The sequence below is a fragment of the Mesoplodon mirus genome, assembly GCF_964341445.2.
Source record: "Mesoplodon mirus genome assembly, chromosome: 8".
Lineage (NCBI taxonomy): Eukaryota > Metazoa > Chordata > Mammalia > Artiodactyla > Ziphiidae > Mesoplodon > Mesoplodon mirus.
Window position 1 is genome coordinate 114,580,397 of NC_138984.1, and position 12,994 is coordinate 114,593,390.

At 44.5% G+C, this 12,994-nt stretch overlaps 1 protein-coding gene across 1 annotated transcript in view; it reads right to left on the reverse strand.

Annotated features, from left to right (window-relative positions):
- Nucleotides 1-12,994, reverse strand: part of CFAP221 (cilia and flagella associated protein 221) — a 77,226-nt gene that overhangs the window by 25,127 nt on the left and 39,105 nt on the right. The window contains exons 8-13 of the mRNA XM_082631121.1: nt 9,182-9,341; nt 6,814-6,934; nt 6,619-6,730; nt 6,348-6,456; nt 3,227-3,314; nt 1,386-1,475 (exon numbers count right to left, since the gene is read on the reverse strand). Coding sequence (XP_082487247.1) covers nt 1,386-1,475; nt 3,227-3,314; nt 6,348-6,456; nt 6,619-6,730; nt 6,814-6,934; nt 9,182-9,341 — 680 coding nt within the window. The remainder of the gene's footprint in view (nt 1-1,385; nt 1,476-3,226; nt 3,315-6,347; nt 6,457-6,618; nt 6,731-6,813; nt 6,935-9,181; nt 9,342-12,994) is intronic.

A 12,994-nucleotide genomic window follows, 5' to 3' on the forward strand; every position in this document is an offset into this window, starting at 1 on the left:
TTAGAATGACTTTTACTGCAATTTTTTTGAAAAAACAATTTATGAGTTTACAAAAGCTTCTGTTTCCCTCATTTGTTAAGAGTTTTCTTTTTAGAAAACTGTGACTATTAAATCAAGAAAAAGAAAGAAAGAAATGTACAGTCTAGAGAGGAAGAATAAAGTCACACAGAAATCAGAACCCTGCGTCGGGTGCTGGGATGCTGCAGAAGCAGGAGGCCAGACCGCGTGGTCCCCAGTGGAGCCCGTGCACCGGGGGCACAAGCGTGTGTGGATCAGTAAAGACTGGGAAGGAAAGGGTGTCTGGGGGTGTCGTGACGCCGGCCAGAGCCTTGGGCGCTGCAGGTCACTGAACAGGGGAGCAACGTGAAGACAAAGTCATCGGAAGTGAGTCAGTCCTGCGTTGGCCCGGGCAGTGGGCCACGAAGAGGGCGGAGGGGCGGAACACAAACGATTCACCCGCAGGATGAGCTGAGGGTGAGCCGTGGAGGTGGACCGGGGGATGGCCTCGTGGAACAGCGACTAGCAGGACTGTGTGGCCAGATGAGACGGGGCGGGGGGAGAAGAGAGGTAAAAACAGTGCCGGCGTGCAGACCCAGAAGAGAAAACCGAGAATGGTGGAGGTGGGGAGACTGGGAAGCATTTTTCCGTTGTTAAAATTAAAAATTGGGGTAAACAACAAGGTCCTACTGTAGAACACAGGGAACTGTATTCAATATCCTGTGATAAAACATAATGGAAAAGAATATGAAAAAGAATGTATATATATGTATAAGTGAATCACTTCTGTACAGCAGAAATTAACACAACATCGTAAATCAGCTATGCTTCAAAAAAATTTCTTTAAGTAAAAAAATTAAAAATTGGGGTTTTAACCAGAAACGATCACATGACAGAGGAAACTCTGGTGGGGGGGACTACTGTCCCCACTTTACATTTGAGGACACCGAGGCACGAAGGCTCAGAGGGCTCTTCCCGGGTCCCAAATCTGAGGTGGAGCTGGGACCAGAGCTCTGGCGTCTGACTGGCTGTCTTCTTACAAGGGGAGGGGAGGGGGCGAGGAACCCACCCAGGGACCCACCCCGAGGACCTGCGGACAGGGGCATGGGCAGCAAAGGGAAAGAACAAAGGAGACCAAGAGGAGAAATCGGAGGTGTGGGAAGCAGGGGCCCATATACAAGGCTGTTAATTTCAAGGGAAACATTAATGACAAGTGGATGCCTGACTTGTGGATACGTTGTAAGAAAAAACACTCCGAAAGGTACGCAAATTAAAAACGATTACAAATCTCTTGGTAAAAGGATTTCTATAAAATTGCTTATATGCTTAAAAAATAAGCATATAAAGAGCTGCTGATAATTAGATTCCAAATAAAGGAAGTTACTTACTTCTTCCAGGTCGCGTACAACCCGTTTCTGGTGAACTTCTGTCTTGAGTCGCTGGAATTCGTCATCCAAAACAGGATCTCCTCTGTCTAGCTGGGGTTTTCAATCATCAAAAATGTTAAAATGGAATACAAAGGCACACAACTGCATTTCTCTTTGAAACTGGTAGAAACCCATTAAGCCATTGGTCCAATCCACCCATGAAGTTCTGCTGGGAGTGGTGGTTAAAATGATCGTTTTAAGTACACTTACTGTTTAAACATGGAAAGTTTCTACAGAAGCACAAACCTAATACCTTCTTCTTATAATTAGAGGATAGTCTCTGGAAATTATTTCTGAGGCATTTAAAACTCACAGAATGGATCTTAGGAAACGGTGTCACATGGGAGTAGAGAGATTTCATTTAAAAGAAAGCTAACCTCCCAGGGGAGTTTTAAGCTCCTCAGAGACGATTATCCAAGTGTCAGGTTTTAACAGAGGCACGTGATCCCTTCCCTTTCCTGGGTGGTGGAAGTTGGGGGTCTGTCTCTTCCGTGGATGGGTGTCCCCCGCCGCCTGCTCCCTGGCCCCCGAGCAATGTTCCCCACCCCGGAGCCATTGGCACTGCCGGGTCGCTCCCAGGAAGGCCGCCGGGCTTGGCTCCGTGTCTCCCCACACCTGCCTCCACGGCAACAGGGCCGTGCGCCTGCAAACATGTGTTAGCTTTTGCCTCTCTGTGGTTTTTATTATGTTTGCGTTAGGTAACTTCGAAAACTAGCTTGGCTTTCAGGTATGCTGTTCACAAACATTTTTATGGACTAAATTGGAAGAAATCCGACCAAAACATTAACACCCTACTCGAAAATGAGAGGGTCTACTGGAGAGCACAGGGAACTCTACTCAATATTTTGTAATAACCTCTAAGGGAAAAGAATCTGAAAAAGAAGGTGTGTGTGTGTGTGTGTGTAACTGAATCACTGAGCTGTATACCTGAAACTAACACAATATTGTAAATCAACTCTACTGCAATCAAAGAAAACAAGAAATAACAAATGCCTATGATTGTCACCAGGGTGGTGAGCTGTCCAGTCTGATTTGCACGCAGCAGGAGGTTGAGTTTGAGACTGGAGACCTTAGGTTCAAAATACAGATTCCGTGGGGAGAGACCCAGACCTCCATGACGACTAAAAGTCAAATAAAATAGAGGGAATTTAAAGAAGGGATTGGCAGATGCGTTGTTAGACGAAAGAGGAGGGAAACTTCTTGTACCTTTATTTAGACTCTACTCATTTACGATGAACATCTCAGAATTTAGCATCACTGGCCGTCTCCCTTGAGCAAGAAGCCGCCGCCCTCGAGGGTCTGGGCCCTGCGGTTCCCACGCCCACTTGTTCTGCACCCTCCCTCCCTCTCGCTTTTGCTCGGTTTCCTGCCACAGGGCTCGGCCTCCAGCTTTGGTCTGGACCTGGCTCTGGCTTCGCTCCTGGTCACCGTCTCTGGGTCTCTCTTACCTTCGTGCTCTGCAGCTCATGCCCAGCATGCCAGCCCGAACTGGAGCCATTCCCTGCCTCTAAGCTGGACGCCTTTCTCCTCTTTACTAATTTTCAAACGTACACCGTGTCTTCTAGGAAGCTTTCCAGCTGGATGAGTCTTCTGCTAGCTGGACCCTGAAGCCCCACACTGCTTAGCAGAGGTCTCGGTGACAGTTACAGGCAGCCTCGATTTACAGTTAACCGTGGGCTGGTTATCAGCCTCCCCTCCCGACTTAATTGTAAGGTTTTCTCTCCTTATATGACATCTTGCATACAGCAGGAATTCACAATATTTAGTGAAATAAATGACATCGAATTAGCAGTGATTCTGACCTTGTACTTGCTGTTTATTCTCTGCCGCTCCTCAGTAAGGTCTTTTTTAAATTTAAAGGACATGTGATCTTTACCGAGGTGTACCTGCCTGGGGAGAAAAAAACCAGCTTCCAGAACCCATCAGAATACCATAGTCGACTTCAGGACGGAGTGTCTTAGCCACACTGCACAGCTGAAGAGGGAGGACACACCATGGGGTAGAGAAGCTGCAGAGACCACAGCAACACAACTAGGGTGAATGATGTGTTCCACAAGACGAAGCTCATCTTCCAGTGACACACACGAAAATATTTATGAACAATAGAGAAACCTGGGTCCTCAACCTCAGTTGTTATTAGGGAAATGCAAATCAAAACCACAGCGATGGACCACCACTGCACACCCCCTTGGGTGGCTGTGACGATCCATGGTGATGATGGTGACGACAATCATAACAAAGGGAAACAGCAGGAACTGCCAAGGAGGTGGAGGAACTGGAAGCTTCGTATGTTGCGGACGGGAATGTAAAATGCTGCAGCCCCGCAGAGCACAGCTTGGCCGTTCTCAAAAAGGTAAACATACAATGACCGTACGACCCAGCGATTCCTCTCCTACGCATACACCCAAGAGTCCTGAAGAGATAAGTTCACACAAAAACCTGTATATAAATGTTCGTAGCAGCATTATTTAAAATAGCCAAGAGGTGGAGACCACCCAAGTGTCCATCAACTGATGAATGAATAAACACAATGTAGTATGTCCATAAAATAGAATCTTATTCAGCCATAAAAATGAATGAAGTACTGACAGGTGCTGTGACGTGGATGAAGCTTGAAAACACAAACGGTGAAAGAAAACAGTTACTAAAGGCCACGTGTTCTACGACTGCATTCATATGAAATAAGGGGCAATGCCACAGAGACAGAAAGCGGATTAGTGGTCGCCAGGGGCTGGGGAAAGAGGACAGGGCGTGACTGTTTCATGCTTACGATGGGCTTCCTTTCTGGAGGGACGCAAATGTTCTGGAAATAAGTGGTGATGGTCCCACAACACCGTGAACGTGCTAAGAACTTCCGGCTTGTACACTTTAAAATGGTTAAAATGGTTCATTTTATGTGATGTGAATTTTATCACACTTAAAACACCTCTGGTATGTAATGTACCCATCATGGAGTCTGATACGTGTTCAAAGTATATAGTAGCAGAGTTCCCCGGCAGTCCAGTGGTTAGGATTCTCGGCTTTCACCGCCGAGGGCGTGGGTTCGATCCCTGTTCGGGGAACTAAGATCCCGGAAGCTGCATGGCGCGGCCAAAAAAAAAAAGAACAAAACAAGGATACAGTAGCTGTGGTTTTTAAAGTTCTGGATAACTGTCTTAGATTAAAGGAAACTAAAGAGACATGAAAACTACACACAAATTGTATGATCTTTGATTGGACCTTGGATTCCCCACTCCAAAACCCAAAACCCCCTGGTATAAGAGTCATTACTGGGACAACAAGGTAAATCTGCATATAGGCTGATTATTTGGTGCTTCATCAATGGTAAACCTCTCGGAAGTGATTATGGTGATGTTGGAGAATGTCCCTGCTTTTAGGAGCTACGTACTAAAGCCTTTAGGGACGAGGGTTCATGGCACCTTTACCTGCAACTTGCTTTCAAAGGGCTCAGGGGGATAAAAGGTGTGTCTGCATGTGAACATTTGTGCACGTGTGCATGCACGTGGTGTTAACCACTGACCCTACATCAGTGTGTGTGCCTCTTACTGGCAGGGTTAAAATCTTTTAACAAAAAGCTAGGGAGAAAGTATTAAGTGAACAACACATGATCAAAAGTGAATTTAGGGACTTCCCTGGTGGTGCAGTGGTTAAGAATCGCCTGCCAATGCAGGGGACACGGGTTCGAGCCCTGGTCCGGGAAGATCCCACATGCCGCAGAGCAACTAAGCCCGGGCGCCACAACTGCTGAGCCTGCGCTCTAGAGCCCGTGTGCCACAACTACGGAGCCCGCACACCTGGAGCCCATGCTCTGCAACAAGAGAAGCCCCCGCAGTGAGAAGCCCACGCACCGCAATGAAGACCCAACACAGCCCAAAATAAATAAATAAATAGATAGATAAATAGATAAATAAATAAATAAACAAAAAACAAAATTTAGGATGTGATTTCGAGTCTGTTACAAAGAAGCATAGGTGGAAGAGAAAACACGAGGGTTAACAGTGGTCACTGTACTAACAGTGATTTTTTTCCTCTTGTACACTCAAAAAAAAATCTTCAAGTTTCTACAATGACAACGTGTCCACTTTTTTTACAACAGGGAAAGAGTATTTTTTTTTAAATGGTCCTGGGTAACCCGGCGTATGCCCTATTCAACTGAGGCCAGACCCCGAGTACAGGCTCACACAGGATTCTGTGAATTCACAGAAGGGGCTGTTTCTCCTGAGGGTGTGGCAGGGTGGGGACACCTGGGCCGGCCCAGAGCTCAGGGCGCGTGGCCTGTCTGGGCGGCATGTGGGCTCTCAGTTCCCAGACCAGGGATCGGACCCGTACCCTCTGCAGTGGAAGCGCAGAGTCTTAACCACTGGACGGCCAGGGAAGTGCCTCCAGGAGTCTCTTTTTGAACTCAGTTTAAGTTTCTAAAGTTAGTTCAGGTGAATCTGTACATGTAGATATACCTGGTGTGATCTGGTAAAAATTTGTAAAAAGGGTTCCATTTCGTTTGCAGAAGCACAAAGAAGAAGCCCCGCATCTGAGTTTGAAAACCTCCACCGGGAGCCTCCCCGAGCCCTGCCTGCACTGCCGGGATCCCCGGATGGCCTCTGGGGCACACAGCCCAGGACACAGGGGGCTCGGGGTGGGGTGAGAGGTGATGGGGCAAGACCCGGGGTGCCTATCACCCAGATCGGTCCTGAGCAAGGGGGGTGCACTCTGGCTCTGCCACTGGTCATGCTTAGGAAACAGCATGGTCACATTAGTTTATTCCCAATAGAAACTTCACTCTGAAACAGAAGGTCCATTAAAGGGGAGAGAATAATCAAAATTTTCAAAGGGCATAAAAAGGTATTACATTTCATTGTGTCTCATGGATAAAAAGCCATTACCAAGAACACCGACACTTGATGCAAATAATTGCACAATATTTACCACTTAAGGTGATTTCTGAGCTCTTCGTAAGTGTCCTGTTTGACTTTCTGTTCGAAGAGTGCTTCCTTCATCTGTCTTGTTGGTGAAACCTCAGTGCCTTGGTCCAAAACTGAGGGAGGGAGCAAACACGATTATACCAGTAATCAAATCCGAATCATTGGCTGAGAGAAAAACACGTTTCTAATGGCAAAACAAAACAGCGATCTAACGGAGTTTGGCTGCTGCTTCCGATTCTGCCCAGGGGCTGATTTACAGAGGACCAACTGCTTACCTTCTCTTAATTCTTTAATCTTCAGTTTTCCTGGTTCTTGGTTTAGAACAGTTGCCACAGCAAATGGATTCGATAAATCTACCGGAAATCTCAAGTTCTGATATTCGATTTCCTGAGACCAAACCAGGAGGGAAAAGTCATTATTTCCCTTCTGTGTCATTCCTTCCTTCGTGGTTCACGTAACGCCCACTTTACCTTAATCTTGGGAGGTTTTGCCTTTGCTGGCAATCGGTGAAAATGTACATGTGTCCTTGCCTTTTCTGGAGGAACAACTACTTTCCTAGAAAGAGTATTTGATCTTTCAAATTCTTCTAACCTAGAGTTGAGAACAGATGATTAAATTAGTATGTAATGCAACAACGCAAGGCTCCTAATTTTAGTTCTTTCCAATAATACCATGACTTACAGTCCATTAAATATCAATACTATATCTAAACTAAAAATCAAACTGAGTGCTAAAACAGTGGTTTACTAAAATAAATGCAAGGTCAGGATAACAGAGCGTAATCATATACAAACAGCTGTTCGATGGCTGTTTTCCTTATGTTCTCAAAGACCGTAACAAGTGGAAAACAGGACATGCTGAAAAATGCTCTCAGCGTCCAGCATAATTCATTTCTGGGCTGTTGGATTTCCACAGCTAAATTTACTTACATTTAAAAACTCTTACATTGATCTATGTTCCTAGTAAAAGAATAATTTTTCCCACTGTTCGTAGCAAGATCTTTTTTAAAAAAAGTGACTCAGGTTAATGTTTGAGACCTTTTCTGTGAATGAAAACTGCTTTAAACATAGGCAGGTATAGACAGGGCTGCTTCCACGTCTGCAGAAGCTGCTTATTTATCATGAGATGTAGTAGAACCACGTATGTTTATAAATGCTACCCATGAAAGCATTTTCTTAAGCAAGAACGTGTGAACACGTGTTTGGGGGGATGACACGTGTCCGTGACGTTACAGAGGTAAGATGAGAGATTGCGACCATTCATGCATTCTGACATGCCAGGTGCATTGGCCTAGAGCCTACTGACCCGGCCCCACTGCACAACACGGGCCATAGGCCTGCGATCCCAAACTTAACGTGGCCTGTGTGAGAGTCCTGAAAGGTCACGGCACGGGAGAACCTCTCCACACTGACTGACGCGCTGTGAGGTGTGGGGACGAGTGAGCTGTGGCCTGGCATCTGCATCTCAACAGAGCTCTGATACCACCTCTGCCGTAAATATCTGGGAAACAACCCCAAATTTCTGAGGGTGTTAAAAACCAGTCTCCTAAAGCAACCATACTCCAATGAAAATTAACAGCAACAGCAAAAAACCCAGTCTCCTTAGGAAGTCTAATTGCTAGTGTTAAGGATGCAAATGAGAAAACGAGAAACCAAAGAGTTACGTGGAATTGGCAGTGCCAAAGTCAGGACATACGTGAGTGCATCCATCATGCACCCAACTCTGAAACAAAAAAGCAACCTATGACACTTTCAGAACACACTGCGGCTGCGTCACTTTTCTCCTTCCTGGTGGAATGTCTGTTCTAGCCCCACCTGCAGCCTGGGGAGACACAGTCCTGGAAAACATCAAGAGTGCTCTAAACAAGACATCAAACTCCAGTTGGGAAACCAAAACATCAGTTAGAAAAGGTCTGCTCCCGCTCTCGTACGGAGCCTGGGCCGCGCAATGCACCATCGTATGTACGAACACGCCTGTCGAAGTCAAGGTCAAAGAGGGGCAAGTCAACGTCCCACTCAGGCGATGCCGTTGAGGAGGCAGTTTGGGTGTCGCAGCACGTGACGTGAGCTGGCCAGTGGCGCTCCGCTCGGCCACTAACTGACACCAAGAGAATGAGCACTGCTTTTCAGTTACATCCAACGCCACTTCTTCATCGGCTGACGCATGTTAGTTCTACTGTGGGAACTTGCAAGATTTGGGCTCAGCGGGCCACACGAGTAGTCTATACTTTAGCTAGACTTTACCTGCTAAATAGCTGCTAATAGTCTAGCTGCTAATAGTCTAGACTTTAGCTGCTAATAGTCTCTAGACTTTAGCTGCTTTGGCTTTTTAGAAAAAAAATAATAACATAAATATATAATAAACCATGGCGTTAGTTCTTACTTTGATACTAGGTTGTTACTCCACTTTATTTAATGTGCCTAATGATGTTCCTGTGTGACGTGTACCTGTGCATGAACGGGAGAGGAGAAAATCAAACTTTTTCTTTATCGTTTTCAAAATATTTGTCAGGGTTTTCCAAGGCTGGGGTTTATACTGTGAAATTTTCCTTTCCTCAGTCATCTCTTCCCCTATTGCCAGAACCAACTATGGCTACAAGTGCAGAGATATCCTCCGCATTGCTGTTGTATCTTAAGTGTATTTTATGAAGGTGCATCGTTTAAATAAGTTTTTGAAACTGACATAGAATTGACAGAAAACAGTATATTCGTTTCAGGCATAGTAAGTACGCTTTTGATGGCATTCTGCTACAAGAAAGAAACACAGAATGGAAGGAAGAAGACCTGGGGTTATGAAAAAGTTTGAAGAATACACAGAAGCTCCCCCAGGCGGCCGTACTTTAAAGCCATGTTGGGGTAGCACGTGCCGGTGAAGACACACTCGTACGGCTGAGAGTTGAACTGTGAAATCCACAGCTGCACTTTCATCTGTGCGATCCCACACTGAAAGGGGGTAAACGTCACTGTCACATCCATCTTCCCGTTCGCTGGTATTATTCCTGGGAGGAAAGACATGAGAAAAAAGGTGATGCGTTCTCTTCCTGCCAAGTCCCAGCAAAGAGGCTCACACACACACACACACACACACACACACCACACACACCATACACACACACACAAATACATTCTTCCCGTGAGAAGCACCAGCATTTCTATTATCTTTATATAGTCTTTTCATTAAATACATGTGAATCAACTGCTGCATGTTTACATTGACCTTATTTATCCAACTACTACCTTAATTCTTTATAATAATAACTCGATTGTGTCAGTTATATAAACATATACCTATCAGTCAGCGTTACTGACTCAGAAGTGAACTCCCAGAACCATCATCTTTAAGCTAATTCCCACATGTCAATGTTCATGCTGTAAGCCACAAGGAAAAGCAAGGAACACACATAAAAGTTTGTGTCCAAATTATTCAGTTCCCTATACTTTTGTGTTTTAATTTGATTCTCTCCTTTCAAATCTTCAGGATGGATGACTGTTCTCTCCAAAGTCAGATATCACACGATGTTTATTTCTCCTTTGTATCTGTGGTGCCAGCAGGGCTTGGAACCCAGTAAGTGTTCAAAAAACATGGAAAGGAAAATAAAAGGCAGGGACGGAGGGAGGGTCAATGCCCTAAGTGTGAGAGGGGCTAATGTTTCTGACTTCCACTGAAGGCTCTCTGGTTTGCTTTCTAGGTGGTTCCCTCTGTCCCGGTGCATCGGGTCTTTCTATGGCCCCTGCAGAGGCCTTGTACACCCCCTCATAAATGCCTGGCATCCCTTCCTTCCCATTCATGGCCTCTGAATCTTGGTCCACCCTCTGCCTTGCTCTCTGTGCCAACCGCACAGCCCTTTCATTCAGCCATCCAAGCATTCACTGAGCACTGCTGGGTGCCAGGCACTCTTTTAGGCATTTGAGATACAGCAATAAACAAAGAAAAGTCCCAGAGTTCCCAAAGTTTACATGCTAGTCGGGATAGAAAACAAAAAGAAATAAGCAAGTGAAGATAAACTCTCAAGTCATGGCATGAATACAGAGCAGGCCTTGGGGAGGCAAGTGAAGCACAAGGGGCTGTCTGAGCGACGGGGACATCAGGCTGAGGTGAGGAGGAGAATGGCTTCTGCTCCAATCCCCAGACACGGGCTCCTGCACCCCAGGGCCTTGGCATCGCCGTTCCCCCGCCTGGAAAGCCCTTCCCCTCCAAGTCTTCTTTCAGCTGCTGATTCCCACCCCTGAAACCATCTTTCTGCTATCTGCCTCCCCTACTAAGTCTCAAAAAAGCAAGTGCCTGCTCATTACAGGTGTTCCCAGCTCCATAAATAAAACTTCAAAGCCTGCATCAGCCTACGTGTTACAGCAAACTCCTCCAAACTCCTCCTGACGCTCCACCCCCAGGAGCCTCCACCCCCGACACTCCATCACCCTGCAATCCTCGGATGCCAACCCAGCTGTCACCCTGATATGTTTACCAGTCTCCCAACTAGACTGCAAGCCCCTAAGGCAGACACCAGGCCCCAGAGCTCTTTTATCTTCCCAGATCCCAGGCACGGTGCTTCAGAAAACTACAGAAAACCCTAAAGACTCCGTTAAAAAGTCAGTAAAGTTGCAGGATACAAATCAACATAGAAAAATCAGTTGTGTTTCTATACACCAATAACAAACCATCAGAAAGTGAAATTAAGAAAACAATCCCACTGGGGACTTCGCTGGTGGCACAGTGGTTAAGAATCCACCTGCCAATGCGGGGAACACGGGTTTGATCCCTGGTCCAGGAGGATCCCACATGTCGCAGAGCAGCTGGGCCCGTGAGCCACAACTACTGAGCCTGCGCTCTGGAGCCCACGAGCCACAACTGCTGAAGCCCGCTAGCTCTTGAGCCCGTGCTCCGCAACAAGAGAAGTCACCGCAATGAGAAGCCCGCACACCGCAATGAAGAGTAGCTCCCGCTCGCCGCAACTAGAGAAAGCCCACGTGCAGCAACAAAGACCCAACACAGCCAAAAATAAAATAAAAATTAAAAACAAAACCCCCCAAAACAATCCCATTTACAATAGCAACAAAAAGAATAAAATACCTAGGAATAAATTTTTTCCAGTTTTATTGAGAAATAATTGACATACATTTCTGTATAAGTTTAAGGTACACAGCATGATGGTTTGATTTACATATTTGTGAAACGATGACCACAATAGGTTTAATTAACGTTTATTATCTCAAATAGATACAATAAAAAGAAAAGAAAAAATTCTTCTTGTGATGAGGCATAAATTTAACCAAGGAAGTGAAAGACCTGTACACTGAAAACTATAAGACATTGATGAAAGAAACTGAAGAAGACACAAATAAACGGAAAGATATTCCATGTTCATGGATTGGAAGAATTAATATTGTTAAAATGTCCATGCTATCCAAAGAGATATACAAATTCAATGCAACCCTATCAGACTTCTAACGGTGCTTTTCATAGAAATAGAACAAACAATCCTAAAATTTGTATGGAATCACAAAAGACTCAGAGTAGCTAAAACAATCTTGGAATAGAACAGAGCTAAAGCACCACGCTTTGTGATTTCAAATCCTATCACAAAGCTACAGTAATTAAAATAGAATGATATTGACATAAAAATAGATAAATAGATTCATGGAAAAGAATAGAGAGCCCAGGAATAAACCCATGCATACGTGTTCAATTAATTGGCAACAAAGGATCCCAGAACATACACAGGGGAAAGGACAGTCTCTTCAATAAATAGTGTTGGGAAAACTGAACAGCCACATGTAAGAGAACAAAACTGAACCACTATCTTATACCACATACAAAAGTGAATGTGGGAGGTGGATTACTTAGGAGTTTGGGATTGACATGTACACACGACTGTATATAAAACAGACAACCAACAAGGACCTACTGTATAGCACAGGGAACTCTACTCAATAGTTTGTAATAACCTATAAGGGAAAATAATCTAAAAAAGAATATATATATGAATGCATAGCTGAATCACTTTGCTGTACCCCCTACCCTAACACAACTATATATCAATAAAATCAAAAATCAAATATAGTTGTAAATCAACTATATATCAATAAAAAGTTAAAACATTAAAAAACATGATTTCAAAGTGGATTAAAGACTTGAATGTAAGACCTGACCATAAAACTCCTAGAACAAAACACAGAAAAAAGCTCCCTGACACTGGTCTTGGCAATGATTTTGGGGATTTGATACCAAAAGCAAAAGCAATGAAAGCAAAAATAAACAAGTGAGACTACATCAAATTCAAAAGCTTCTGCACAGTAAAGGAGACCATCAACAAAATGAAAAGCCAACCTATGGAATGGAAGGAAATATTTGCAAACTACATATCCAGTAAGGCATTAATACCCCAGATATAAAAGGATCTCATATAACTCAGTAGCAGAAAAACCCAAATAACCCAATTTTTTTCATGAGCAAAGGACCTGAATAGACATTTTCCCAAAGAATATATACAAATGACCAACAGGTACGTGTTCAACAACACTAATCATCAGCGAAATGCAAATAAAAAACATAATGAGATATCACCTCACACCTATTAGAATGGCTATTAATAAACAAGTAAAATAAGCCAGACAGAGACAAAGACTGCATGGTATCACTTGTACGCATATCTAA